We start from the raw sequence: 27,501 nt of genomic DNA, 5'->3' as shown, positions 1-27,501 counted from the left end.
CAGATGTTGCTGCTTGATCGCTCCTCTGGAAGTTTTGTCTCAGAGGAGTACCAGGCCGTGTGAGGTGTCAGTCTGCCCCTACTGGGGAGTGCCTCCCAGTTAGGCTACTTGGGGGTCAGGGACCCACTTGAGGAGGCAGTCTGTCCGTTCTCATATCTCCAGCTGCGTGCTGGGAGAACCACCACTCTCTTCAAAGCTGTCAGACAGTGACATTTAAGTCTGCAGAGGATTCTGCTGCCTTTTGTTTGGCAATGTCCTGCCCTCAGAGGTGGAGTCTACAGAGGCAGGCAGGCCTCCTTGAGCTGCGATGGACTCTACCCAGTTCGAGTTTCCTGGCTGCTTTGTTTACCTACTCAAGTCTTGGCAATGGCAGGCGCCCCTCCCCAGCCTCACTGTCGCCTTGCAGTTTGATCTCAGACAGCTGTGCTAGCAATGAGCGAGGCTCCTTGGGCGTAGGACCCTCCAAGCCAGGTGCGGGATATAATCTCCTGATGTGCCGTTTGCTAAGACCGTTGGAAAAGCACAGTATTAGGGTGGGAGTGACCCGATTTTCCAGGTGCCATCTGCCACCCCTTTCTTTGACTAAGAAAGGGAATTTCCTGACCCCTTGCGCTACCCAGGGAGGCAATGCCTCACCCTGCTTTGGCTCACACTCGGTGCACTGTACCCACTGTCCTGCACCCACTTTCCAACACTCCCCAGTGAGATGAACCCGGTACCTCAGTTGGAAATGCAGAAATCACCTGTGTTCCGCGTCGGTCACGCTGGGAGCTGTAGACTGGAGCTGTTCCTATTTGGCCATCTTGGCTCCACCCCCGTATGTCTTCTTTTGAAAAGTATCTGTTCATGTCCTTTGCCTACTTTTTAATGGGGTTGTTTTTTGCTTATAATTTAAGTACCTTGTAGATTCTGGATAGTAGGCGTTTGTTGGATGCATAGTTTGAAAATATTTTCTCCGATTCTATACTTTATCTGTTTACTCTGTTGATAGTTTCCTTTGCTCTGCAGAAGCCCTTTAGTTTAACTGGGTCTCATTTGTCAATTACTGTTTCTGTCACATTTACTTTTGGCATCTTTGTCATGGACTCTTTGCCCAGTCCTATGTCCAGAAGTGTATTTCCTAGGTTATCTTCCAGAGTTTTTATAATTTTAGGTTTTACATTTAAGTCTTTAATGCATCCTGAGTTTGTTTTTATAGATGGTGTAAGGAAGGGGTTCAGTTTCAATCTTCTGCATATGGCTGGCCAGTTATCTCAGCATCATTGATTGAATAGGGAATCTTTTCCTGTTGTCTATTTTCATCAACTTTGTCAAAGATCAGATGGTTGTAGGTGTGTGGCATTATTTCTGGCCTCTCTAACCTGTTCCATTGGTCTGTGTGTCTGTTCTTGTGCCAGTACCATGCTGTTTTGGTTACTGTAGCCTTGTAGTATAGTTTTAAGTTGGGTAACGTAATGCCTCCAACTCTGTTCTTTTTGCTTAGGACTTCCTTGGCTATTCAGGCTTTTTTAAAAAGTTCTATATGAATTTTAAAATACTTTTTTTCTAATTTGGTGAAGAATGGCTTTGGTAGTTTGATAGGAATAGCATTGAATCTATAAATTGCTTTGGGCAATATGGCCAGTTTAACAGTATTGATTCCTCCTATCATGGGCATGGAATGTTTTTCCATTTGTTTGTGTCATTTCTGATTTTTTTTTAAGCCGTGTTTTGTAACTCTTATAGAGATCTTTCACCTTCCTCGTAGCTGTATTCCTAGGTATGTTATTCTTTTTGTGGCTATTGTGGACAGGATTGTGTTCTTGATTTGGCTTTCAGTTTGGAGGTTGTTGGTGTATAAAAATGCTATTGAATTTTGTACATTGATTTTGTATCCTGAAACTTTGCTGAAGTTGTTTATCAGATCTAGGAGCTTTTGGGCAGAGACTATGGAGTTTCCTAGATGTAGAATCACATTGTTTGCAAACAGAGATAGTCTGACTTCCTCTCTTCCTGTGTGGAGGCCTCTCATTTCTTTCTCCTGCCTGATTGCTCTGGCTAGGACTTGCAGTACTATATCGAATAGGAGTGGTGAGAGTGGGCATCCTGTCTTGTTCCAGTTCTCAAAGGGAATGCTTCTGGCTTTTGCCCATTCAGTATGATGTTGGCAAAGGGTTTCTCATAGATGGCTCTTATTATTTTAAGGTTTATTCCTTAAATGCCTAGTTTATTGAGAGTTTTAAACATGAATGATGTTGAATTTTATCAAAAGCATTTTCTGCATTTATTAAGATGATCATGTGGTTTTTGTTTTTAGTTCTGTTTATGTGATAAATCACATTTACTGACTTGCATATGTTGAACCAACCTTGCATCCCAGGAATAAAGCCTACTTGATCATGGTGGATAAGCTTTTTGATGTGCTGCTGGATTTGATTTGCCAGTATTTTTTTGAGGATTTTTGCATCTATGTTCATCAAGGATATTGGCCTGAAATTTTCTTGTTGTTGTTGTGTCTCTGGCGGGTTTTGGTATCAGGATGATGCTGGCCTCAAAGAATGAGTTAGGGAGGAGTCCTTCCTCAGTTTTTGGAATAGTTTCAGTAGGAATGGTACCAGTTCTTTGTACACCTGATAGAATTTGTCTATGACTCTGTCTCGTCCTGGGCTTTTTTTGGTTGGCAGGCTTTTTATTACTGATTCAGTTTCAGAACTTGTTTTTGGTCTATTCAGGGATTCAGTTTCTTCCTGGTTCAGTCTTGGGTGGTTGTATGTGTCCATGGATTTATCCATTTCTTCTAGGTTTTATACCTCATAGGTTCATAGTAGTCTCTGATGTTTTTTGTAATTCTATGGGGTCAGTGGTAACATCCCCTTTGTCATATCTAATTGTTTTTATTTGTATCTTCTGTCTTTTTTCTTTATTAATCTAGCTAGCAGTCTCTATCTTAATTAACTTTTTCAAAAAACCAACTCCTGTATTTGTTGATCTTTTTTCTTTTCTTTGAGACAGGGTCTCACTCTGTCACCCAGGCTGGAGTGCTGTTGCATGATCTCAGTTCACAGCAGCCTCAACCTCCCAGACTCAAACAATCCTCCCACCTCAGTCTCCCAGGTAGCTGGAACTATAGGTGCACTTCATCATACCCAGCTAATTTTTTGATATTTTGTAGAGACAAGGTCTCACTGTGTTGCCCAGGCTGGTCTCAAACTCCTGAGCTCAAGAAACCATCCCACCTCAGCCTCCCAAATTGCTGGGATTACAGGCATTAGCCACCATATCCAGGCTGTGGATCTTTTGAATAGTTTTTTGCATCTAAGTTTTCTTCAGTTCAGCTGTGATTTTGGTTATTTCTTGTCTTTTGCTTGCCTTGGGGTTGGTTTCCTCTTGTTTCTTTAGTTTCTCTTGTTGTGATATTAGGTTGTTAATTTGAGATCTTTCTAACTTTTTGATGTGGGTATTTAATGCTATAAATTTCCCTCTTAACACTACCTTAGCTGTGTCCCAGAGATTCTGGTATTGAAGCAGCCTTGTTGTCTAGGGTGATACCTGAGGTTCATTGTCTCATGGCCAAGGAAATAAAGGATATGGACACACAAAGAGTGAGTTTAAGAGCGTAAGTTTAATAGGTGAAAGAAAGAATAGCTCTCTGCTAGAGAGAGGGGTCCTAGAGAAATTAGTTGCTGGATCTGCAGTGAAATGCAGGGGTTTTTATAGGTGCCTGGTGAGGAGGCAGTTTCTGATTTACATAGGGTGCAAAAGATTGATTAGACCAGGTGTGCATAGGACACTAAAAACTGGTTAGGAATAGCTGTGCCATTTGCATAGGGTATGAAAAGCTGGTCGCCCCTACCCAAATTTTATTATGCAGGTGGGTCCTCTGCCTGGCCTGTGCCACATTGCCCATTCCTTTACTATACATGTGGTAACAAAAAAAAAGGGAAGATGGAGCCTCTATGTTGGACATGCCTGGCCCACAGGTAGCCCTTTTCTATTGACACAGCTGCTGACATTCCCCTGTGCAAGATTCCAGCTCGCTTATCTATGTTTGCAACTTGATTTTTCAGGCTTCTCTTTGTTGGAAAAAAATAATTTTTTTTTTTTGAGACAGAGTAATGCTTTGTCACCCAGGATGGAGTGCAGTGGGTTCAAGTGATTCTCCTGCCTCAGCCCCCTGAGTAGCTGGAATTACGGGTGTGCCCCAACACACCTAGCTAATTTTTGTATTTTTAGTAAAGATAGGGTTTCACCATGTTGGCTCAGGCTGGTCTCAAACTCCTGACCTCAAGTGATCTGCCTGCCTCAGCCTCCCAAAGTGCTGGGATTACAGGCATAAGCTACCGTGCCTGGCTGGAAAAAAATAATTTCTTGTACTGCATTTTGTTAAAAGGGAAGCTCTGCTGAGTACTCTTTTACCCTCACTATCTGCCTAAATAATTTCTTTCTACCTCCTGTATCATATTTCCCCCCTGAGGAGTGGAAACACTATAGCTGTTAGGGGTATTGGAGGACAACTCTTTCTGGCTACTTCCTTCTGAAGAGGGGCATCATGTGGGGAACAGCAGCTAAGGCTCCTCCTGGAGTTGATCTAAGGGTTCTTGGAAGAAAGGCATGTCCATGTGTGGTTCCATCTGCAGCACCATTTGGAGTTTAGTAGCTTCTAGGCAAGAAGAGATAAATTTTACAAGAAGGTTTAGAATATAGGGTTTGAATATGAATATTAAGAATCCCATTATTAGTGGGGATACTACGGGCTATAACCATGACAGTAGAGTTTGATACCTGATAGCCATTTGATGGGTTGTAATACTAGTTGCTTCCACCAGATGTTGCTGTACTTTACCAGAAGTGTAATATAAAAGCAACATTTTTCTTTGAAAAAAACATATATTCCCCCTTGACTTGCCATTAGAAGATAATTGTAGGCCTGGGCTATTTTTTATGACATGTGATGTGATTGGGAGGAACACATTATTGGGTGGCTAGAATAACTTTAGTGTTAACCTTGGCTAAATCTTTCCTGTAATTATTAATCCTGTTATAAAAATTAGGCAGAATATTACAGCAATTAGAATTTTCCATCCAGAATTCTACATTGCAGGTACCACAGTATATAGTCCTACTGCAAATAGCAGAGTAAGTATAACAATTTACACAAGGGTGGTGTAGTAGATAATTTCCATTTTAAATTTTACTCACCAAGATATAGAATTTCCCTTTAGAAGTCTATGAAGTTACAAGTGTCATCTCATGGATAATCAAAATCTTCCCACAAGTATGCGTCAGAAAGAAGTTCTAGTATCTGACAGCAAAGGAAAAGTAGAAATAACTGAAAGTATCTGATAAGGTAGAAGTGGGACTGAGTAGGACGAATAGCCCTTACTCATTTACTTATCTTTTATGATTTTCAGCTTAAGATCTTCTATTTCTTCACATGGATATCCAGAACATTCCTCTGGGCTGTCTGGGGTTGCTCTCTCTCTCAGGTTTCCAGGCTTTGACTTGAGTGATGCATCCAGGAGTCCATTCCTGTAACTTTTATCACTGAGGGGTTGAAAGAACAGTGTAGGGCCCTTCCTAACTTGGGCTTAGGTAGGGAGACAGAGGGCAGAGTCTTTATTAATACCACAACTGCTGGGTTAAATAATGATGGTTCTATTTTGGGGGGTTGGGCTTCTGCTAGTTGTGTTAATTTCTGTTGCAAGTGAGCTAGGGAGGTTACATGCTTAACCAATTTAGAGGTCTCTTGGTCTAATAGAAAATCACTTGTAAGGAAAGGCTGTTAATACAGCATTTAAAACGGGGTCAGACCTAACTTTGAAGGGGTATTTCTTACCCACAGTAAAGCCATGGGAAGAAGAGTGACCCCAGGAAGGTGAGTTTCTTGGAACAGTTTCCTGAGATGTCTTTTAATAATATCGTTTGTCTTCTCTACCTTTCCTGAGGACTGGGGTCTCCAAGCACAATGGAGATGATACTGTATGCCTAGTGCCTTTGTGACCCCTTATGTGACAGTTGTCTTAAGCAAGGGGCCATTGTCACCTTGAAGGTACTTAGGTAGACTAAAGTGGGGAGCTATTTCATTAACTAACAAACACTTTATTACCTCAGAGGCCTTTTCTGTACAGCATGGAAATGCTTCTATCCAGTTAGTGAAAGTATCTACCCGTACCAGGATGTATTGGATGTCCTTCTTCTTTGGCACGTGGGTGAAGTCTATCTGCCAGTGCTTCCCTGGATGGCTTCCCATCCTTTAGGTTTGAGGAGGGAAGATATGCCTGTTAAGGGGATTATTATTATTTTGAGACACAGTTTCACTCTGTTGCTCAGGCTGGAGTGCAGTGGCACGATCTCAGCTCACAGCAACCTCCACCTCCTGAGTTCAAGCAATTCTCGTGCCTCAGCCTCCCAAGTAACTGGGGTTACAGGCGTGCGCCACCAGATCTGGTTAATTTTGTTGTATTATTAGTAGAGATGGGGTTTTGCAATGTTGGCCAGGCTGGTCTCGAACTCCTGATGTCAAGTGATCCACCCACCAAAGTGCTGGGATTACAAGTGTGAGCCACCACGCCCGGCCAAGGGGATTATTTTTAAGACAGACTTCACAAGCACTAACAAGCTGCTTGACTGTTATTAAGTTCTCTCCTGAGAAATCTCTGGGCACACTGATAAGTTTTATCCTTTCCCAAGTGAAAAGCTTGGTGAAGGATCTTAAGGACTTTCCACTGGCGGGAGGCTGGCAAGTGGAGTTTGCCATCCTCTTACTGTAGCCATCCTGAGAGCTGAAAAGTGTACCCTGAGAAGTGGCCCATTCTGCCTCTGCAGGGGAGTACTGAGGCTTAATTTCTCTTATGGAGCCTTCCCAGATTAGAGGGGCTTCAAGTGCATTGAGGCCCTGAGGCTGACTTGCTGCTGACTTGGCTGCCTGACCAGCTAACTTGTTTCCTTAGCCTACTTCATCTGCTCCCTTCTGATGTCCCTTACAATGCATCACTGCTACCTCTTGTGGAAGGAAAACTGAGGATAATAACTTGTTAATTTCCTGATGGTATTGTATAGGTTATCTTTAGTAGTAGGAAAGTGTCTTTCCTCCCAAATGGCAACATGAGCATAAAGAACTAAGAAAGCATACTTGGAGTCTGTGTAAATGTTAGCTACCTTTCCCTTGCTTAATTCAAGTGTTCTTGTAAGAGCTGTCAGTTCAGCTAGTTGAATGCTTGTGCCTGGGGAGAGGGGTGCACTTTCAATGTCATTCAGAGGGTACATTGCATATCCCACCTTACAGACTCCTTGCTCCACAAAGGAACTTCCATTTGTGAAGAGGGTCCAGTCTGGATTTTCTAGGGAAGTTTCCCTGAGAGCTTTGCTGGCTGCATAGGTCTGTACCACAACTTGTTCACAGTCATGTTCAGGTTCCTCAGTTTCCTTGGGGAGGAAAGTGGCTGAGTTTAGGCAAGAGCAAGTTTTTAACTGGATTGTAGACCCTTCTAATATCAGAGCCTGATATTTAGGGAGTCAGCTTTCTGTTAGCCAAGGGCATCCCTTAGAGGACAGCAATTGTGCTACATTATGTGGGGTATAAACAGTTAAGCTATTTCCCAGGGTTAATTTGGTGGCCTCTGGTACCAGTAGGGCCACTGTGGCAATGGCTCAGAGGCATGATGGCCATTCTTTAGCCACCAAATCAAGTTCCTTACTTAGGGAGCCCACTGGCTGTTGAGCTGGTCCTTGGGCTTGAGTTAAAACTCCCAGGGCCATTCCCTTCCTTTCTGATACAAAAGATTGAAGACCCTCCCTATGGGAAGGCTGAGGACTGGTACCTTAAGTAAGGCTTGTTTTAACTGATTAAAGGCCTTTTGAGCTTCAGGTTCTCAGGTTAGGAGATGAGTTTTAGCCACTTGAGTTTCTTTCTTTTTTTTTTTTTTTGAGACAGAGTCTTGCTGTCACCCAGGCTGGAGCGCAGTAGCATGATCTCAGCTCACTGCAACCTCCACCTCCCGGGTTCATGCAGTTCTCCTGTCTCAGCCTCCCAGGTAGCTGGGAATACAGGCATGCACCACCATGCCCAGCTAATTTTTGTATTTTTAGTAGAGACGGGGTTTCACCATGTTGGCCAGGATGGTCTTGATCTCTTGACTTCATGATCTGCCTGCCTTGGCCTCCCAAAGTGCTGGGATTACAGGCGTGAGCCACCGTGCCCGGCCTTGAGTTTCTTTTATGAGGTGATATAAGGGGTAAACTATCTCACCATACCGAGATGAGTTTGCAGAATCCTATAATGCCCCCAAATCCTCTTAGTTGCTTGAAGGTTTTAGGGAGGGGGAAGGAGGAAATTGGCTTAATCCTTTCTTCCCCTATGTTCTGGTCCCTTCAGACAACACTACACCCAGGTACTTCACTGAGGTTTGGCAAAGCTTGACCTTAGATTTTGAAACCTTATATCCTCTGTTGGCTAAGAAATTAAGAAGAGCTTCACTGCCTTCCTGAGATGCTTCCTCAGCTGGGGCACAAAACAGTATGTCATCTACATATGGCAAGACCCTGACCTGAGGATGGGAAAACTCAGAGAGGTCCTTTGACAGTGCCTGTCCAAACAAGTGGGGACTGTCTCAAAATCCCTGAGGCAGCACTGTCCATGTTAACTGGGCATCTGGCCAGAGGGATCTTCGAAGGCAGACAGGTATCGAGAGTCAGGACGTAACGCTATATAGAAAAAGGCATCCTTAGATCTAGCACTGTGAACCATTTAGTTCCCTCAGGTATTTGGGTTAGCAAAGTATAGGGATTAGGGACCACTGGATGAGTTGGAACTATGGCCTTATTAATGATGTGGAGGATCTGATCTAGTCTCCATTCTCCATTGGGTTTTTGCACTCCTAATATTGGGGTGTTGCAGGGACTGCTACAAGGTTTGAGGAGGCCCTGCATTTTCAGGTTATTAATAATGGCTTCTAGCCCCTTTCTAGCTTTGGCTTTAGGGGATATTGTCTCTGGTTAAGAAAAGAAGTGGGATCCTTAAGGTGGATCTGAACTGGCCTATTTTTCCTTGAGTTGCTCACACTTCTGGATTAATAATAGCTTCCACCAGGGGGAGACAAAGAGTTTGTCTTGGGGCTATAAGGATGCTGACCCCCATGCAAGCTAAAATGTCTCTGCCTAATAAAGGAGTGGGACTTTCAGGCATGAGTAAGAAGGCATGTGTAAATAATAGGTCCTTTCAACTACAACTAAGGGGTTGAGAAAAATATCAGGTTAGAACTTTACCTGAGATGCCCATCATGGTCATGCTACGGGAAAAGGGGAGGCCTGGATTAGGGAGAAGAGGGATACTGGTTCCAATGTCTAGAAGAAGATCCACCTTCCTTCCTTCCTTCAATTTTCAGAATCACCTGAGGCTCCTGTGCAGTAATGACAGTTTGAGCTGCTGGAGCCAGGGGTCTGAAGCCCAGGACCCATCAGTCCTGTTAGACCGTCTGTGAGAGTGGTTCTAAACCCAGTGACCTCCATCTCCAGGGGCAGTCTGATCTCCAGTAGTCCCAACCACTGGCTGGACATGGTTGAGGTGGCTTCTACTTGCTGCCTGGGCACTCCTTCTTAAAGTGCCCTGACTTGCCACACTGGTAGCAACTAATGGATACACCTTGGGGATCCTGGACTTTGCAAGTTTGCAAAGCAGCTACTAGAGCCTCTGCCTTCTCTTGTGTTTCCTTTCTCCAGGGTCTCCTTCTGGTCCCTATTATGAAAGACCAAGGTAACCACCCTCAAGAAGTTTTTCAAGGTGCTATGTGGTCCTATAGCCTGCTTCTATAGTTTCCTTCTAATATTGGGAGCTGCCTGTGTAATAAACTTGTCCTTGAGGGTTAGCTGTCCTTTGACTGAGTGGGGGATAAGGAGGTGTGTTTTATTAGTGCTTCTCTCAGCCTTTCCGTAAAGGCTGCAGGATTCTCATCTGGCTTTTGGTTTATCTTGTACAGTTTAGAGTAATGAAGAGGTTTGGCTCTCCTAGTTCTTTGTAGGCCCTCCAATATGCACATTAATAAGTGTTTCCTTTTCCATTCATTTGTGGAGTCATCGGGGTTCCAAATCAGGGTTGTCAAGAGGTACTGCCTCTCTTCTCTACTGGGAATGATGGTTCCCCTATCTCTTCACCATCCCTATTTTCTGTTTTCCTTTTTGGCCTACTATAAGAGACATATTGCTTGTCTCCAAATTTCTCTGATGCATGCAGAGCTGCCTGTTTTTCAGCTGCGGTTAGGGTTTGGCTTAGGAGCAGCATTAACATCCCTCCATGAGAGGTCAAACACCTGAGTTAAATTTTGGAAAGCTTCTTCATACCTATTGGAGTCATCAGAAAATCAGCCTAAGTATCCCTTTATTTGCCTAAGGTCATGCAATGAGACAGGAACTTGAACCCTATTGGTCATTTCCTGTAGGGGTAAGAGTGAAGCTGGGGGAGTGGGGAATTTTGGAGATGGTGGAACTAGAGGAGCTGATGGCACAGTTGGAGGGGGCCCTAAATAAGGGGGACAGGAAGAGCCAGGACACTCAATAGCTGCCTGAAGTTGCTTTTTTAGTTTTGGGGAATCATTACCTTTTGGACTGCCTGATATGACTGCTAAAAGAGCTTGGTTGATTGTCCAGTGCTTGCAAAGGTCTAGTAAGAAGGCCATGCCCTTGTGCAAAAGCAGTTTCAGGATTAAAGGAGTCTCAGTGCTTCAGAATGCACTTGAGAGGGGCGCAGGCTAAAGATGGCTAGAAAGATAGGGGAGACCAGGAGTCCCTTATTCCCCTCCTTCCTTTGGAATGGCCCAAGGTAGAGAGGAAGACAATGGGAGCATCCCCCAACTGTTTCTCTTCTTGGTTCCCTGAGCCTCGGCATCTGTTAAAGGTGCTACTCTTGGATGCAGGCATGTCCTTCAGGCATGGATCTAGAGGAGCTAAGTGATGTATTTAGTCACACTCACCCGTGCAACTCTAATCGTCCACTGGTGATTTCCCTTTGACTTCCCAGACTTGTATGATCTATGTGGCTCCCTGATAGATGGCTCTTGGGAAAGAGTATGTAACAGTTGTATTTGCAAGGCCCCTTAATGGAGAGAGTGTACTGGGTTGACCTCTAGCTATTATGGCCTGGACTAAAATATTTATTGTTAGGCAGTGGTTCTGGTTAGCTTTAAGACATTACATCCCCTTACTATTTAAGTACCATTTTAATGGGAGGCAGAATAGGTGCCTTAAAAGAATGTAGGAACTGAAGGGTGGTTTTCCTGCTGATGGGACAGTATCAAAACTAAAATTTGGTTTTGGAGGACATTTTCCTCCTCATTGTTGAGTTTTCCCATTCACAGAAGGAGCATAAAGCCTGGTCTCTAGTAGAGGAGTACAAATGGGGAGGAGAATTGGGAAACTAGAGTGTTTAAGCAAAGGGCTGACAAGGTACCTCATGGAGAGGATTTCTATTCCACTAGGTGGTGCTGTAGACCTTGAAATACCATGTGATCTCCAGACCAAGGAGAGAGAGAGAGATGCTCACTGCCAGGGAAAGGGAGATCCTCTCTATTCCTAGAAAATCACAAAAATGGCAATCCTTTGCATTATATTCCTGGTTACTATGGCATTTGCTGATCCTATCTAACAGGATTATTTCCCTGAAGTGTAAAAATTCCCACAGCGTTTCATACATAGAGGGGATAGGAGACATGGCAGTCGAGAGGAAAGAAGGAAAAATGCAATAAGAAAAGCTTGGAGATCCTGTTACTGATGCTCAGTGGGCAGTCAGAGTCTGAGGTTAATCCAGAAGCCTTCGGGTAACACCTGGGTGTAGCCCTGGCCAGGAACTATCAGTTGCCTCTGGACCTCTTCCAGCCCCATGCAGTAGCCAGGCTCTCCATGAAAGGAAACTGGTTTGAAACAGTCAACATTCCCAGCACCCTGAGGTTACCGAGGGATTCACTAAGTTCTCCCCAGCAAGCCTGTCGTCTAAGTCTTGAGATGGGTAGCATTCCCTAAGGGCATCTAGGTGGCCGTCAGACACCAAGTGTTTTTGGTTTTATTTAAATATGGAGGGCAGAAGGCCCCAAAATGAAAGTAAAGATTTGGGGTCTGCTCCTATACTCACCCTTCTGATGAATCTACCTTGGATCCCAGATGGGCCCCACGATGAAGTGGCCTCATTGTTGGGGGTGATACCCAAGGTTCGTTGTCTCATGGCCGAGGAAATCCAGGACCTGGGCACACAGAGTGAGGTTAAGAGTGGAAGTTTAATAGGTGAAAGAGAGTAGCTTTCTGCTGGAGAGGGGGATCCCAGAGAAATGGTGTGTCAGATCTGTGGTTAAATGCAGGGGCTTTTATAGGTGCCTGATGAGGAGGCAGTATCTGATTTACATAGGGTGTGAAAGATTGGTTGGACCAGGTGTGCCATCTGCATAGGGTATGAAAAACTCATTAGAACTAGGTTTGTCATTTGCATAGGGCACAAAAAAATGGTTGCCCCCATACTAATCTTTTATTATGCAGGCAGGTCCTCTGCCTGGCCTGCACCATGTTGCCCATCCCTTTACTGTACACATATTAACAAAAAAAGAAAAGATGGAGCCTCCATGTTGGACATGCCTGGCTCCCAGGTAGCCCTTTTCTATGGCACAACTGCTGGCATTCCCCCGTGCACACTTCCAGCTTGCTTATCTATGTTTTCAGCTCAATTTTTCAGGCTGCTCTTTGTTAGAAAAAAATAATTTCTTGGGCTGCTTCTTGCTAAAAGGGAAGCTTTGCTGAGGACTCTTTTACCCTATCTACCTAAATAATTTCTTTCTACCTCCTGTATCAGTATGTTGCCTCTTTGTTCTCATTAGTTTCAAAGAATATCTTGATTTCTCACTTAATTTCATTATTTACCCAAAAGTCATTCAGGAGCAGGTTTATTTCAATGTAATTATATGGTTTTGAGCAATTTTCTTAGTATTTCTATTTTATTGTGCTGTGCTCCAAGAGTGTGGTTAGTATGATTTCATTTTTTAAAAAAATTATACTGAGGATTGTTCTATATCTGATTGTGTGGTTGACTAGAATATGTGCCACATGCAGCTGAGAAGAATGTATATTCTGTTGTTTTGGGGTGGAGTGTTCTGTAGATGTCAATTGGGTCCATATGGTCAAGTATTGAGTTCAGGTCATTAATATCTTTGTCAGTTTTCTGCCTCAATGATCTGTCTAATATTATTATTGGGGTATTCATGTCCTGCACAATTATTGTATGTTTATCCAAGTCTCTTTGTATGTCTCTAAAAGCAACTTGCTTTTTGAATCTGGGTCTTCTCTGTTGGATGCGTATATATTTAGGATAGTTACGTCGTCTTGTTGAATTGAGCCCTTTACCATTATATAATGTCCTTCTTTGTCTTTTTTTTTTTTATCTTTGTTGGTTTAATGTCTGTTTTGTCTGAGTTTAGAATAAATTCAACAACCCCTGCTTTTTTTCTGTTTTACATTTGCTTGGTAGATTTTTCTCCATCCCTTTGCTTTGAGCCTATGGGTGTCATCACATGTGAGATGGGTCTCTTGAAGACAGCATACCATCAAGTCTTGCTTCTTTATTCAACTGATCACTGTGTCATTTAACTCATTTACATTCAAAGTTAATATTGATATGTGAGGATTTCTTTATTATTATGCAGAGTTGTTCATGTGGTTGCTTTATAGTGTTAATGGTCTATTTACGTAAGACCGGTAACAGTAGTGGCCGGTAACAGTCTTTTCTTTCCAAGTTTAGCACTCCCTTCAAGACCTCTTGTAAGGCATGTCTAGTCTGATAGTAATGAAATCCCTTAGCATTTGCATGTCTGAAAAGGATCTTATTTCTCCTTCACTTACAAAGCTTAGCTTGGCTGGATATGAAATTCTTGGCTGGAAATTCTTTTCTTTAAGAATGTTGAGCCCGGCACAGTGGCTCACACCTGTAATCCCAGCACTTTGGGAAGCTGAGGCAGGTGGATCACTTGAGGCCAGAAGTTCAAGAGCAGCCTGGCCAATATGGTGAAACCCTGTCTCTACTAAAAATACAAAAAATTAGACAGACATGGTGGCGCATGCTTGTAATCCCAGTTACTTGGGAGACTGAGGCATGAGAATCACCTGAACCTGGGAGGCGGAGGTTGCAGTCAGCCAAGATCGCACCATTGTACTCCAGCCTGGATGACGGGACCGAGACTCTGTCTCAAAAAAAAAAAAAAAAAAAAAAAAAAAGATAAAAAAAAAAAAAAAAAAAAAAAAAAAAAAAGATTGACTATAGGCCCCCATTCTCTTCTGGTTTGTGCTGAAAGGTCTGCTGTTAGTTGATGGGATTTTTTTGTAGGTGACCTGCCCTTTCTCTTTAGCTGCCTTTAACATTTCTTCTATCATTTTGACCTTGGAGAATCCGATTACTATGTTTCTTGGGGATGGTCTTCTTGTGTAGTATTTCACAGGGGTTCTCTGCATTTCCTGAATTTGAATGTTGGCCTCTATAGCAAAGCTGGGGGAATTTTCATGCATGATAACCTGAAATGTGTTTTCCAAATTGCTTGGTTTCTCTCCTTGCGTTTCAGGAATACCAATGAGTCATATTTTTTGTCTCTTTACATAATCCCATATTTCTCAGAGGTTTTGCTCATCCTTCCTTACTATTTTTTTATTTTGGTCTGACTGAGTTATTTTGAAGAGCCAGTCTTTAAGCTCTGAGAGTCTTTCCTCAGCTTGGTTGATTCTGCTGTTAACACTTGCAGTTGTATTCTGAAATTCTTGAAGTGAGTTTTTCAGCTGTATCAGCTCACTTTGCTTCTTTCTTAACATGGCCATTTCATCTTTCATCTCCTGTATTATTTTATTTATTCCTTAGATTCCTTGTATTGGGTTTCAACTTCCTCCTGAATGTCAGTGATCTCCATTCCCATCCATATTCTGAATTCCATTTCTGTCATTTCAACCTGTTTAAGAACCATTGCCGGAGAACTAGTGTGGTCATTTGGAGGTAAAAAGACACTCTGGCTTTTTGATTTGCCAGAGTTCTTGGCTGGTTCTTTCTCATCTGTGTGGGCTGGTATTCCTTCAATCTTTGAAGGTGCCATCCTTTGGATGGGCCAGGGTGCAGGGCCACTGGTGTCCATGCTTAATGTTCATGCTGGCAGTGGGAGTGTGGTGGCAGTGGAAGTTGGTGTGCTTATGCTGGCAGTAATGGCATGGTGGGGTATGTGCACACCCACCCACTCTCCAGATTTGGAAAGTTTTCTGTTATTCTTTGAGTAAGCTTTCTACCCCCTTTGTCTTTCTCATATCCCTCTTTAACTTTAGCAACCCTAATATTTTCTTTTTTGATGTTGTCCCATAGATCCTGCAAGCTTTCTTCGTTCCTTTTCATTCTTCTTCCTTTTTTCTCCTCTGACTGTATATTTTCATATAGTCTTTGAGCTCACTGATTCTTTCCTCTGTTTGATTAATTCTGCTGTTGATACTCTCTACTGCCTTTTTCATTTCATTCATTATATTTTTCAATTCCAGGATTTCTTTGACCTTTTTTTTTTTTTAATTATTTCAATCTCTTTGTTAAATTTTTCTGGTAAATTTCTGAATTGATTCTCTGTGTTTTCTTGAAGTTCACTGTGCTTCCTTAAAACATCTGTTTTGGCTGGGCATAGTGACTCATGCCTATAACCCCAGAGCTTTGGGAGGCTGAGGTAGGAAGATTGCTTGAGCCCAGGAGTTAAAGACCAGCCTGGGCAACAAAGTGAGACTCCCATGTCTACAAAAAAATTAAAACATTAGCCAGGCATGGTGGTGCATGCCTGTGGTCCCAGCTACATGGGAGGCTGAGGTGGGAGGATTGCTTGAGCCCAGGAGGTTCAGGCTGCAGTAAGCCATGTTCGTGCCACTGTACTCCAACCTGGGTGACAGAATGAGAGCCTGTCTCCAAAAAAAGCACAAAACGAAACAAACAAAAAAAAACCCAAAAAAATGTTCTTTTGAATTCTTTGTCTGAGAGATCACACATCTCTATTACTTTATGTTTGATCTCTGGCATCTTATTTTGTCTGTTTCGTGACGTCATATTTCCCTGAATATTCTGATGTTTGTAGAAGTGTGATGATATCCATGCCTTGAAATATTAGTTATTTATTTTTGCCTTTGTAGTCTGGCTTTGTGTGTGCCTGTCCTTCTTCAGAGGGACTTCCAGGGATTCTAGGCAAACTGACTGTTACGTTTCCTGAGCCTGGGATCACTACTGGCATCTCAGCACTGAGGGATGGTCTAAACCCAGGCTTGCTGCAAGTCTTGCAAAGACTGAGATTGGTGTGGCTTTCTGGCCCAGATGGCTCTGGGAAGACCCAAAGACAGGACTGGGGCTATGTGGAAATGTTGGCCAAGGGGACCTGAGTCCAGAACACTGTCCCAGTGGCCCAGATATGTGTGCCTCCTAGCAGGTCTCTGCATGGGCAGGATGGGTCCCAGCTGTAGCCAGAGGGACTGAATTTAAGACTGGGGCATGTTGGGACCTGCTGTAGGAATGAAGCTGGTGGTCCATCTCATTGGCTTAGATAGGTGTATGTCACCTAGCAGGTCTCTGCACAAGTAGTTCTTTGACTACAACAAGAGGGGCCAGAACTGAGACTGGTCCCCCTTGGGATCTGCTGTGGGATGGAGGCTGGTGTGCCTGTCATGGTGGTTCAGACAGGCACACATCTGCCTGCATGTCTCTGCACAGATGGAATAATTCCCTGATTGTAGAGGGAGGGGCTGGAACTGACCATAGGCCCCCTTGGGATCTGCTGTGGAACAGAGGCTAGAGAGCCCTGTCTTGGTTTAGGGAGGTGCACATTGCCCAGCAAGTTCCTGCACAGATAGGATAGTTCCCTGACTGCAGCAGGTGGGACCAAATTGCAGACTGGGCCTCCTCAGGATCTGCTGTGAAGTAGAGGCTGGAAAGCCCAGTCTCATTGGCTCAGAGGGGCATGTGTCTCCTAGCAAGTCCCTATGCAGATGAGATAGTTACCTGATTGCAGCAGGAGGGGCCAGGGCTGACACTGGGCCCCGTTGGGATTTGCTACGGGAAGAAGCCCATCTTGTTGGCCCAGACAGGCATATGTCTCCCAGCAGGTCTCAGCACAGATAGGATAATTCTCCACTGTAGTGACAGGGGTCAGAGCTGAGACTGGACCCTCTCAGGATTTGCTGTAGGGTAAAGGCTAGAAAGCCCAGTCTCATTGGCTCAGAGGGGCATGTGTCTTCCAGCAAGTCCCTGCACAGTCTGGTTAGTTCTCTGATTGCAGCTGGAGGGACCAGGTCTCACACTGGGTCCCCTCAGAATTTGCTGTGGGACAGAGGTTGGTGAACTCATCTGGGAGCCTCAGGCTGCGAGATATAGATGAGTCTCCCTCTGGGTCCTTGTGCAAGAGGCTGTGAGCAAGGACCTCAGCTGAGAGGGGGTGGATCAGAAAAACAGGGCAACTTTCAGGCTTACTGCTAAGATCGATGTCAGCAGGCAGACAAGCCTTTCCACCAAGGCACTAGTGTGCACTACTCCTTCTGGACCTCTCTGCAGATGGTTTTGGTTGCAGGCCCAAGGCCAAATATGGCTGTAGCCCAGGACCTTGGAAGCCTGTGGTGTTTCTAGCCTTGAACTGGGGAGCAAGCTTGGTGGATCAGCCACTTGGGTGTTGGTCTGTACCCTTAAAACAATCCTTCAATGTCTTGGGATCCACCAGGGTTTCGCAAACTCCTACCCGAATCTTGATGCTCCTGCAGAGAGACTTTTGACTGTAGGCGGGTGTAGAATTTTTGTGGTTGTGAGGGGACATGAGTGGGTTACCTTCTATTCCACCATCTTCTCTCTGCCTTTTTGCATTCTGAGAGTCTCTCCACTCAGTCTTCCATTTTATGAATTAGTTCTTCAACTGGGTCCATTCTTCTATCCAGCATATGTATGAGTTATTTTCGTTATAAATTTACATCTTTGTTAGTAGCTTTGCTTCCATAACAATCAGCTTTTGTTTCAGGAGTGAAACTTTTGAATTTCTCAGAGGATACTAATTATTCTATTTTGAAGTTTTTATAACTTTTATTAAATAAACTGTTTTTATTCAGGTGATAATTCTTCCCTTTCTTATATTGTTAATTTTCCTCAAATAGTAGGATATTCTTGATTGTTCAGTCTTTTTGTATAACAATCCTCAATCAGAAGCTTAAAATGCAGTAATTCCTGTGATTTTGGGGAGAGCAGGTTGCGCGTTCAGTGTGCCCATCTTTCTAGAGGTGCTGTCGTTTTCTAGGGTTCATTGCTTAGCACTCACACTTGCAACCATGGCCCATCCCCCAGGGAATTCCTACTTTGTTCATTGCACAAAGCTTTCCCAAACTCCTTGCAGACCCTCATCACAGGAAAAGTTATTTATGCCATGTTCTTCCATCCCCTATTACTGTTTTCTTCATTTTCATGTGACTTATCTCATTATAATATCATTAACATGTTGAAGGTGTCGGTTAACTAGGGTAAAGGTGAGCAATGTCTGCACAGGATCTAGTCCCAGCAGATGCTGTGCTGTGTTAGGTTGAACTCAGCTGTTAGACTCATCTCATTCTGACAGTCCCAAGAATGAAATCACTCTGCAGCCACCTCCTTATGACTATGTGCTGGTTGTTCTTGGTATCTCTCCTGAATTCACTTGCTCAACACATTCTGTTTCTACTATTATAAGAAATATTTCCAAATCCTTTGACAGAATGTCTTCTGTATGCATTTTTCTCTTCTAAGACAGTTGGTTAGCTTTCTGCTCAATGTGGACTCCCCAGTAATTCTGAGGCTCGAAAGTGCTTATGTGTTTTAAAGTCAGATTGAAGGTCAGTGTGGCTGAAATAGTGAATGAGGGAGAGAGTATCATGAAATGAGACTGAAGAAGTAGGCAGGGGCCCGATCATGCAGGACATCAGAGGACTAGATAAGCAGTTTGTATTTTATCCTAAGTGCAAAGGGACTTATTACCTGATGCATGTCACAGCCAGCTCCTCTTCCTAGTTAGCTTTGGGGCCGAGGACCAATGAGAACTCCCTCTAGGAGGTGCCCTGCTGCACACAGTGGATGGCAGACCTATATCCTGGGTGCTCTAGGCATCAATCAGTGCTCTCACCAACCTTCATTCTGTTTCTCTTCTGTTTCAGAGGTTGTGTTTTCATCTTACCCTGGATTTTCAACCTCAGAGGTAGGAACTGACTACTTTATATTTGTGTTCCTGAGTTAGAACATTAATTTTAATAGACAAAATCAAAATAATGGAGCCATGAGAGTCATTTCTATAGATCAAACTGAGGAAGCCCATTCATTGAATAGGTAGTTGCCAAGTACCTACCATGTACCAGGTCCTGTGCTGGCCACAGACAGGCATGTCTTGACCTTACCTGCCTAGTCTAACTTTCATTGTTCTCACATGCTGTTTAGCATAATGTAATAATGGCAGCTGCCTCAAGTGATAACATTGGCATTGAAGTGGGGCTGCTACCAGCAGCTCCCTAACAAGAGTCCCCCAAAGCTGGAAAAGTCCTTGCCAGATACACCACTATCCAGGACCTAATCCTTGATGTCACAGGCTTAGACCCTTGATTTTCATCAGCACAGAAAATTGTTTTTTCTCTCACAGCAGATGCTTATGGAGACTGGTGCATGTAAACTAAATATTGATTTATTCATTTACAATAAATAGCATATCTCTTCATTTAGCCAACCTGCATCCTTGAGAGGCAGCTCGGTATACAACCTCCCCACAGATACAACTGTGTGAGAAATTCTATCAGTTAACTATAGCTGCTTACCAAACCAACCCAATAACAATTCATTATTTTTCACCACTCACATTGAGTTGACGAAGTGATTCCACTGGCTTCACCAAGGCTCACTTATACAGCTGCATTTAGCTGGCAGGGTAGCTGCAGGCTGGGCTCAGGTACACAGCTGGCATGGCTTGGCATCTTCTCTCTTTGTGGTCTTTTCCTCCTGGGCTACATTGCAGTATGGTTTCATTACAGCATCAGGGTTTCAAGAAAGCAAGGGCGAATTGAAAAGTTCTGAAATTGAAATAGTGTCACTTCTCCACATTCTGTTGGTCAAAGCAAGTCAAAAGCCCCATATTATACTGCTGTACAATTCTGACGCTGACCCCTGAGTTTGTGCAGACCCCACAAGTTAAGCACAAAGCCCACAAGTGAGGGTAGTTCCCAAAAAGATTTCCCTCACTTCAGAGGCCAGCCACAAGTTTGGGAGTCCCCAGGCTATCCACACTTTGACCAACTGGTGATAAATTCAAGAGTTTCCACAACCCACTCAGGTTCAGTAATTTTCTAGAACAACTCATAAAACTCAGGAAAGGGTTATACTTACAATCACAGTTTTACTATAATGCAGCAGTCCCCAACCTTTTTGGCCCCAGGGACCAGTTTTATGGAAGACAATTTTTCCATGGACTGGGGTGGGGTGGGTGGTTTCGGATGATTAAAGTGTATTACATTTATTATGTACTTTATTTCTGTTATTATTACATTGTAATATATAATGAAATAATTATACCACTCACTACAGTGTAGAATCAGTGGGAGCCTTGAGCTTGTTTTCGTGCAACTATATGGTCCCATCTTGGGGTGATGGGAGACAGTAACAGATCATCAGGCATTAGATTCTCATAACGAGCGCACAACCTAGATCCCTCGCATGCCCAGTTCACAATAGGGTTTGTGCTCCTATGAGAATCTAATGCCAGTGCTGATCTGACAGGAGGTGCAGCTCAGGCAGTAATTTGAGCAATGGGGTGCAGCTATAAATACAGATAGTGTTTTGCTCACTCACCCACTGCTCACTTCCTGCTGTGCGGCCCAGTTCCCAACAAGCCAGGGACTGGCACCGGTTTGTGGCCCTAGGGTTGGGGACCCCAGCTATAAGTGACATGAATCAGGACCAGCCAAATGAAAAGGCATATAAGGTGAGGTCTGAGAGCTTTCATGCCCTCTCCCTGTGGAATCAGGGCATGTCTCCCTCCCAGCACATTGATGTGCTCACCAACCAGGAAGCCCACCCACACCTCAGAGTCCAGAGCTTTTATTGGAGGCTCATTGGCCACCTCATTGAACTCAATTTCTAGTTCCTTATCCTCCCCAGGGGTCATGCTGGCGCAAAGCCCCAACTCACTAGTCACATGGTTAGTAGTCTTTGTGGCATGGCCAGCCTCCATCCTGAGTCATCTCATTACCCTAAACTCAGGTGTGACTCAAGGGGTCCTGCATAACAAAGATATTCCTATCACTCAGAAAATTCCAAGAGTTTTAGAAGCTCAGTGCCAGGAACCTGGGACAAAGACCAGACAAATTGTTTCTTATGTAACAGCCAGTCTAATTTCAGGAGGGTAGACACATGGTCTCCACCTCTGAATGGGAGGAGCAGCAAGGTCACACTGCAAAAGGGCATGTATGTGGGATGGAGGGGCTTGTGGCCATTAAACAGTCTGCCACACAAGTCAAAGATAATTTGTAGGATTGCTCAGTGCTCAGATCAGCTGACATCTGAAAATCTAGAAAGTGAGTTGGATAGTTGAGACTTTTAGTGGCCTTTCTCTATTAAAATCAGATGCATCTCCCTCTAAGACAGGGCCCTCTCTGCCCCCATCAGGGCCAGTTATGCCTTTGGGTCAGGATACACCTCATCTTGACTCTCTGGCTTTTCCTTTTCTGTACTGCAGTATGACTTAACCCCTTCAGTTCACACAGCCTTGCTCCAAGTAGGGAATTACATAGTGGAGGAGACTGCCTTATCAGACCACCACCATGTTCCACTCTTGCGTCTCAGAGATTGCCTTGGGATCACTGGGAGAGGCAAGTCATCTGAGTTCCCAAACACAGTCGCTGGTTTTTGTTTTATTCTCACCCATGACTGACCTGTCCACTCATGTGGTTTTACAAGTTGACCCAGAAGGGTACAAAATACTTGGCTCAAAGTAAGTGCCCCACAAATGTTCACTGGAATGAACAAGCAAAATTTAAGTGACTTGCTCAAGATTCCATAGTGATTAATTAATTCAGCTTAAGATAGAATCTAGTTCATCTGAACCTAACCATTAGCCCAGCATCTACCCTTATAATATCCTGTGGTCCCATCAAACTCAGGAATCAGTGAGTGTACTGAGTTATGTATAGTTAAACCAACAATTACCTTTTTCTGCTTGATCAAATATGTTGAACCTGGCAGTCTGGGTTGTATGAAAAGAACATGACTCTGCAAGGGATCCAGATGCAGCATGCCACATTCAGCCCCCACGGGCCGGCTGAAGTCATTTAGGACTGTTGTTTCAAACTCAAATGAAGACCCTCCACTCGAGGATGTGGGCTAGCCCATCAGAGCAGGTGCTCAAGGCTCAAGACACCTCCCTCTCCCTCTCCCCACTAGAAAAATTCCCCTTAAGAACACAAGCACCTTCCCCTTTGCCTTCTGGAGAAATTTTAGCCCAACTGTGTAGAAGGGCCAGTTCAGGTTAAGCTGCTGTAGGGCAGAGGGAGGGGGTGGGGACCAAGTACCTCTGATGTCTGCACCAGTGCTATATTATCCTGTGGCCTCAGAAAACTTGAAAATGGAACTTTGGGTGCTTGAGAATTAGCTCATCATGTAAGCTAATTCTCCTAAGAGAACTTGGAGCCAGAATTCTGGGCTGATGTGACATCTACCCTTATGACCCTACATGTCTCTTTTGGCCAAGTCTCTCTAGGAAGGTCATTCATTCCACCCTGTTCCATTGAAAGGGTCTGTTGGCCCTTAGTGGCCTTATTTATTATCGGGCACTTTGATTTTGACTTTTCCTTCTTTCTAAGACAACCAAGATATGTTCACTTCCTCCCATATTCGAGATCCTTCCTGTGAAGTCACTGAAGGCCAAGAACCAGACGCTGGCCCCACCCTTCCCAGAGCTGAGATACCTTAGCCTGGCCTACAACAAGGTGACTTTCTGCTCCTCTCCTGTTTACTCAGGGGCACAGATGGGAGGGTGGGAAGCAAGTTGCTCTGGGCTAAAAACCAACCCTCCGTTCAATTCCCTGCATTACAGGTACATGGGCTCAGGAATTCTCAGGGTGGGGAAAGTGGAAGGAGTTCAGGCCAAGGCAGGAGTCCATCTCTTCAGTCACAGATATTTATTTAGCACTTACCATGTGCCAGGCTCTGTGATGGCACTAGATATACAGCTGTGGAAAGAGACTTGGCCTCTGCCCTTTTGCAACTTATCACCTATAAGGAAGACAGGAAGACTGATATGGACAAATCCTCACAATACGAGCATGCTTAGTGTTATGAAGAAATTCACAGCGTTATGAAGTAAATGATGGAGGGGAGGTGTCTAACCTAATACTTGGGATCAAGGAAGGTTCTCAAGAAAGTGGTGTTTAAACTGAGATCTGAATCAGTGAGTTTAATCAGGTGAAGAGGGGTGAGTCAGGTGAGGGTAGAAATGTTGTAGCCTAAGGGGAACAGCAGATATAAAGTCTAAGGGACAGATTTAACATGTTTTTCCAATGTTCATGTCCTGTTTGGTTTTCTGTAAAATCCCACTAGTTGAGCCCTACTCAAGTCTGAAATGCAGGAAACTTGTAAGATACTCTGCTTACATTCCTCTACAGCAAGCAGCTGATACAGCTAAACTCCCCTAGTGTTTTCTTCTAAGAGTTTTATTGTTTTAGCTCTTACATTTAGGTCTTAATTTCAACTTAATCTTTATATATAGTGTGAGACAGGCATCAGCTTCATTCTTTTGCATGTGGATATCCAGCTTTCTCAATACCACTTATTGAAAAGACTATTCTTTCCCCCATTGTTACACCCTTGCCGAAAATCAGTGGACCATAGATGTATCACAGGTCCCTCTTCTTGAAATTGGTAATTTATGTCTTTTATTGATCCAAAATAGTTAGACATTACCTCTTTTATTGACTTTTTCTTATTAAACTAGCTGCTGGTTTCACTGGATTTCTGTTTTCCATTTCATTGATTTCTGCTCATAACTTTATTTCTCGTTCTTTTACTTAAAATGATTTTAATTTGCTCTTTTTCTCGCATCTTAGGCAGTATAATTTTAGTTAATTGATTTAGACCTTTTGTCTTTCTAATATAAGCATGTAAAGCTTTACATTTCTTCTCCAAGCACTGCTTTAGCTGAGTCCTAGAAATTGTAATATATTTTCTTTTTATTTTCATTCAATTAAAATATTTTCACTTTTTCCTGTGATTTCTTCTTTGATCCACAGGCTATTTATAAGTTAGTTAATTTCCAAATATATGGGGCTCTTCTAGGTGTCTTGTATTTATTTCTAATTTATTTTGTGTGCAGATAACATAATCTATAAGATGTCATTCTTCTGAAATCTATTTAAACTTGTTTTATGATTCACCCTATGGTCAGTCTGTCTTGGTGAACATTCCATGTGCATTTCAAAAACTATGTATATTCTGCAGTTTTGCGGGAAAGTGTTCTATAAATATTAAGGTAAGGTGGTTGGTTGTGTCACTCAGATCTTCTCTGTACTGTTATCTAGTTGTTTTATCAATCACTGAGAGCAGTGTGTTAAAATCTCCAGATGTGGTTGTGAATTTGCTTATTTCTCCCTTTAGTTCTATCAACTTTTACTCCATGTATTTTGAAGTCTGCCATTGATGCAGATACATTTAGAATTGTTATATCTACCTAATGTATGGATACTTTTATAAATTATGAGTTGCCTTTTTTTGCCTCTAATAATATTCCTTGTCTTGATGTCTATTTTGTTTGATTTAAATATAGCTACATAGCTTCCTTATACTTACTGTTTGCATGGTATATCTCTTTCTATCCATTTACTTGCAACCTGTTTATATCTTTGTAGTTAAGGTGTGTCTCTTTTAGACAGCATATAGCTGGTTTTTCCTAGGGTGCCAGAGTGTTTTTCTCAGTTTTCCTGCTTTGTCCTCAGCTTTCATCCTTCCCTGAGTGCCTGCACCTCAGAGGAGTTTATCTCCACATGCTTGTTCCTCCCCCTAGCAGTAGACTGCTTTTGCTTGCTACTTAGTGCTTGCTAAGTAACAAGTGGTGGTAGGGGCCAAAGGGAGGCTCTAGCCCCAGTCTTAGGCAGCCCTGAGACCAACCCTGTGTCTCAAGGATGGGCTTTTCTCAGTGGTCCTACCCCTCCCCAGCAGTAGGAGACCTCTAATGTACTAGGCCCAGGTTGGTTTCCTGCTCCAACCACAGGAGTAGTGGGTTTTAATTTTTTCCCTACCCAAGATGCAGTGCCCCAAGCTGACCGGGTTTGCTGATCTTCCTCAGCAACTGAAGGCTTTTGTTAACTATGGAGAAGGGTTGGTAAGGCCCCCTGCCTTTTTGTGGTGAGAGCTATCTCCTCTTCCAGGCTCACACCACTGAGGAAGGCTGTCATCAATCTCTCTCCTGCCTCCAATCTTTCTCACACTAGTGAGTGTGAACTCCCTGGATGTCTGCAGCTTAAAGGGGTTTACTCTAGGCCACGCTTGGTCTTTATAAATTCACTAAAATTTTTACCCGATTTCTTCTTAAGTGCCTGTGTGGCACTTGCATCTGCCACATTCTGCCACAGGCAGGCCAGTGTCTGTGTCCCATCTCTCCTTGGAGGTGCCAGTATTTCCTTAGATTTCAGGCTACATGATTGTCCTGGGATGTTAGCTCTCTATTGGACTCAAGAAAAGTTATGATTTTATAGATTATTCAGTATTTTTCTTAAGGTTGGAGCAGCACTCTTTCCATTTTTCTATGTTTGCACCTGAGTTTTTAAATGGTATTTTACTTTATGATAGTTACTACCTAACGTGTTATATCTTTTTGTCTATTGTCACATATCTGTTACCAGAATGTGCTTTTGTTTTTTAGCACTAGGACTTTGTTTTGTTTACATCTTATATGCTCATCTAGAATATTACCTGATACATGATAGGTGCTCAATAAGTTTGTTAGATGAATGAATGATTTTTGTTGTTGTTGTTATTGTTGTTCAGACGGAGTCTCGCTCTGTCGCCCAGGCTGGAGTGCAGTGGTGCGATCTTGGCTCACTGCAGCCTCCGCCTCCTGGGTTCAAGCAATTCTCCTGCCTCAGCCTCCCAAGTAGCTGGAATTACAGGCACCCGCTACCACGCCTGGCTAATTTTTGTTTTTTATCAGAGACAGGGTTTCACCATATTGGCCAGGCTGGTCTTGAACTCCTGACCTCGTGATCCACCTGCCTCAGCCTCCCAAAATGCTAGGATTATAGGCGTGAGCCACCACGCCCAGCCCCATGAATGATGTTTTAATCATGTCAGATAATACAGCTGTGTTGAAATTAATATTCAATTTATTAAAGTTACAAACTTCAAAATAAATTCTGCCTTTAAACAGAATTTATACATCTAGAATATTCATCAGAAAATCACTCAGAATATTCACTAGAAATTGTTGTGTCAAAAGTAAAATAATCACTTTCACTTGGTCTTTAATACTTAGTTCCTAAATGTGACAGATTGTTACACTCTCCTTAACTCAATGAGATTGAGAAGAAATTTAAAGTTATCATTAGAACCTGAATGCATCTCCAGAACATTCAGCTCACCCGAGAGGGAACAGGCTAGCCCCATGGCCAGATTTCCGCTTGCTGTGTCAGCCAGAATCCTAAGCCCATATCCTTTCAGCTGGGCTTAATTTCACAGAAAATATGACACACATGACCTGAGTATCATTCAATTTTTTATCAATTCTTTTTTTTTTTTTTTTTTTTTTTGAGACGGAGTCTCGCTTTGTCGCCCAGGCTGGAGTGCAGTGGCGCAATCTCGGCTCACTGCAAGCTCCGCCTCCCGGGTTCACGCCATTCTCCTGCCTCAGCCTCTCCGAGTAGCTGGGACTACAGGCGCCCGCCACCACGCCCGGCTAATTTTTTGTATTTTTAGTAGAGACGGGGTTCCACCGTGGTCTCGATCTCCTGACCTCGTGATCCGCCCGCCTCGGCCTCCCAAAGTGCTGGGATTACAAGCGTGAGCCACCGCGCCCGGCCTATCAATTCTTAATTGTAATTTTCTTCAACTTTTTAATCACCTGGTTTGGGTGAATGTAATTTTACATCCTGATAAGATTAAATTCTGCATCTCCCATTCTTTAGTGATTGTCTCTTGACCCCTTGATTTGCACACACGAGACTCTACACCCACTTTGACCACCATTATAGTCATTTATCAAAACATATTGGGCACCTTTTTAGGTTCGTCCTGTATCTCTGAAGTCTAGATAATGGCAGCAGAATTTTATATTTTACTCTGTTGCAACTACTTAACTCTGCCCTTGTAGGACAAAAGACAATATGGCAACAAATGAGAAAGGTAGTATTTTTTTTCTTTTTTCTTATTTTTGAGACAGAGTCTCTGTTGCCCAGGCTGGAGTGCAGTGGCATGATCTTGGCTCACTGCAATCTCCACCTCCTGGGTTCAAGTGATTCTTCTGCCTCAGC

The 27,501-nt window shown here is 43.4% G+C and overlaps 1 protein-coding gene and 1 long non-coding RNA gene across 14 annotated transcripts in view; one reads left to right on the top strand and one right to left on the bottom strand.

Moving 5' to 3' along the window:
- XRRA1 (X-ray radiation resistance associated 1) overlaps positions 1 to 27,501 on the top strand; it is a 103,642-nt gene that overhangs the window by 62,121 nt on the left and 14,020 nt on the right. For 6 of the 9 annotated variants that reach the window (XM_058446964.1, XM_032761541.2, XM_058446966.1 and 3 more), the window contains 2 exons: positions 19,162 to 19,202; positions 22,846 to 22,971. The exons of the other annotated variants lie outside the window; for them this stretch is intronic. In XM_058446964.1, coding sequence (XP_058302947.1) covers positions 19,162 to 19,202; positions 22,846 to 22,971 — 167 coding nt within the window. The remainder of the gene's footprint in view (positions 1 to 19,161; positions 19,203 to 22,845; positions 22,972 to 27,501) is intronic. 9 annotated transcript variants of the gene reach the window in all.
- Positions 3,598 to 27,501, bottom strand: part of LOC131384660 (uncharacterized) — a 34,720-nt gene continuing 10,816 nt past the window's right edge. For 2 of the 5 annotated variants that reach the window (XR_009215756.1, XR_009215755.1), the window contains exons 2-5: positions 19,851 to 20,061; positions 12,098 to 12,206; positions 5,179 to 7,404; positions 3,598 to 4,639 (exon numbers count right to left, since the gene is read on the bottom strand). This is a non-coding gene — a long non-coding RNA (uncharacterized LOC131384660). Of the gene's footprint in view, positions 4,640 to 5,178; positions 7,405 to 12,097; positions 12,207 to 19,850; positions 20,062 to 23,178; positions 26,037 to 27,501 lie in introns of those variants that run through there. The other 3 variants (XR_009215754.1, XR_009215753.1, XR_009215757.1) reach the window with 3 other exon arrangements.

The sequence above is a fragment of the Hylobates moloch genome, unplaced genomic scaffold (genome assembly GCF_009828535.3).
Source record: "Hylobates moloch isolate HMO894 unplaced genomic scaffold, HMol_V3 SCAFFOLD_11, whole genome shotgun sequence".
Taxonomy (NCBI): Eukaryota; Metazoa; Chordata; class Mammalia; order Primates; family Hylobatidae; genus Hylobates; species Hylobates moloch.
This window is presented reverse-complemented; position numbering and strand designations above follow the sequence as displayed.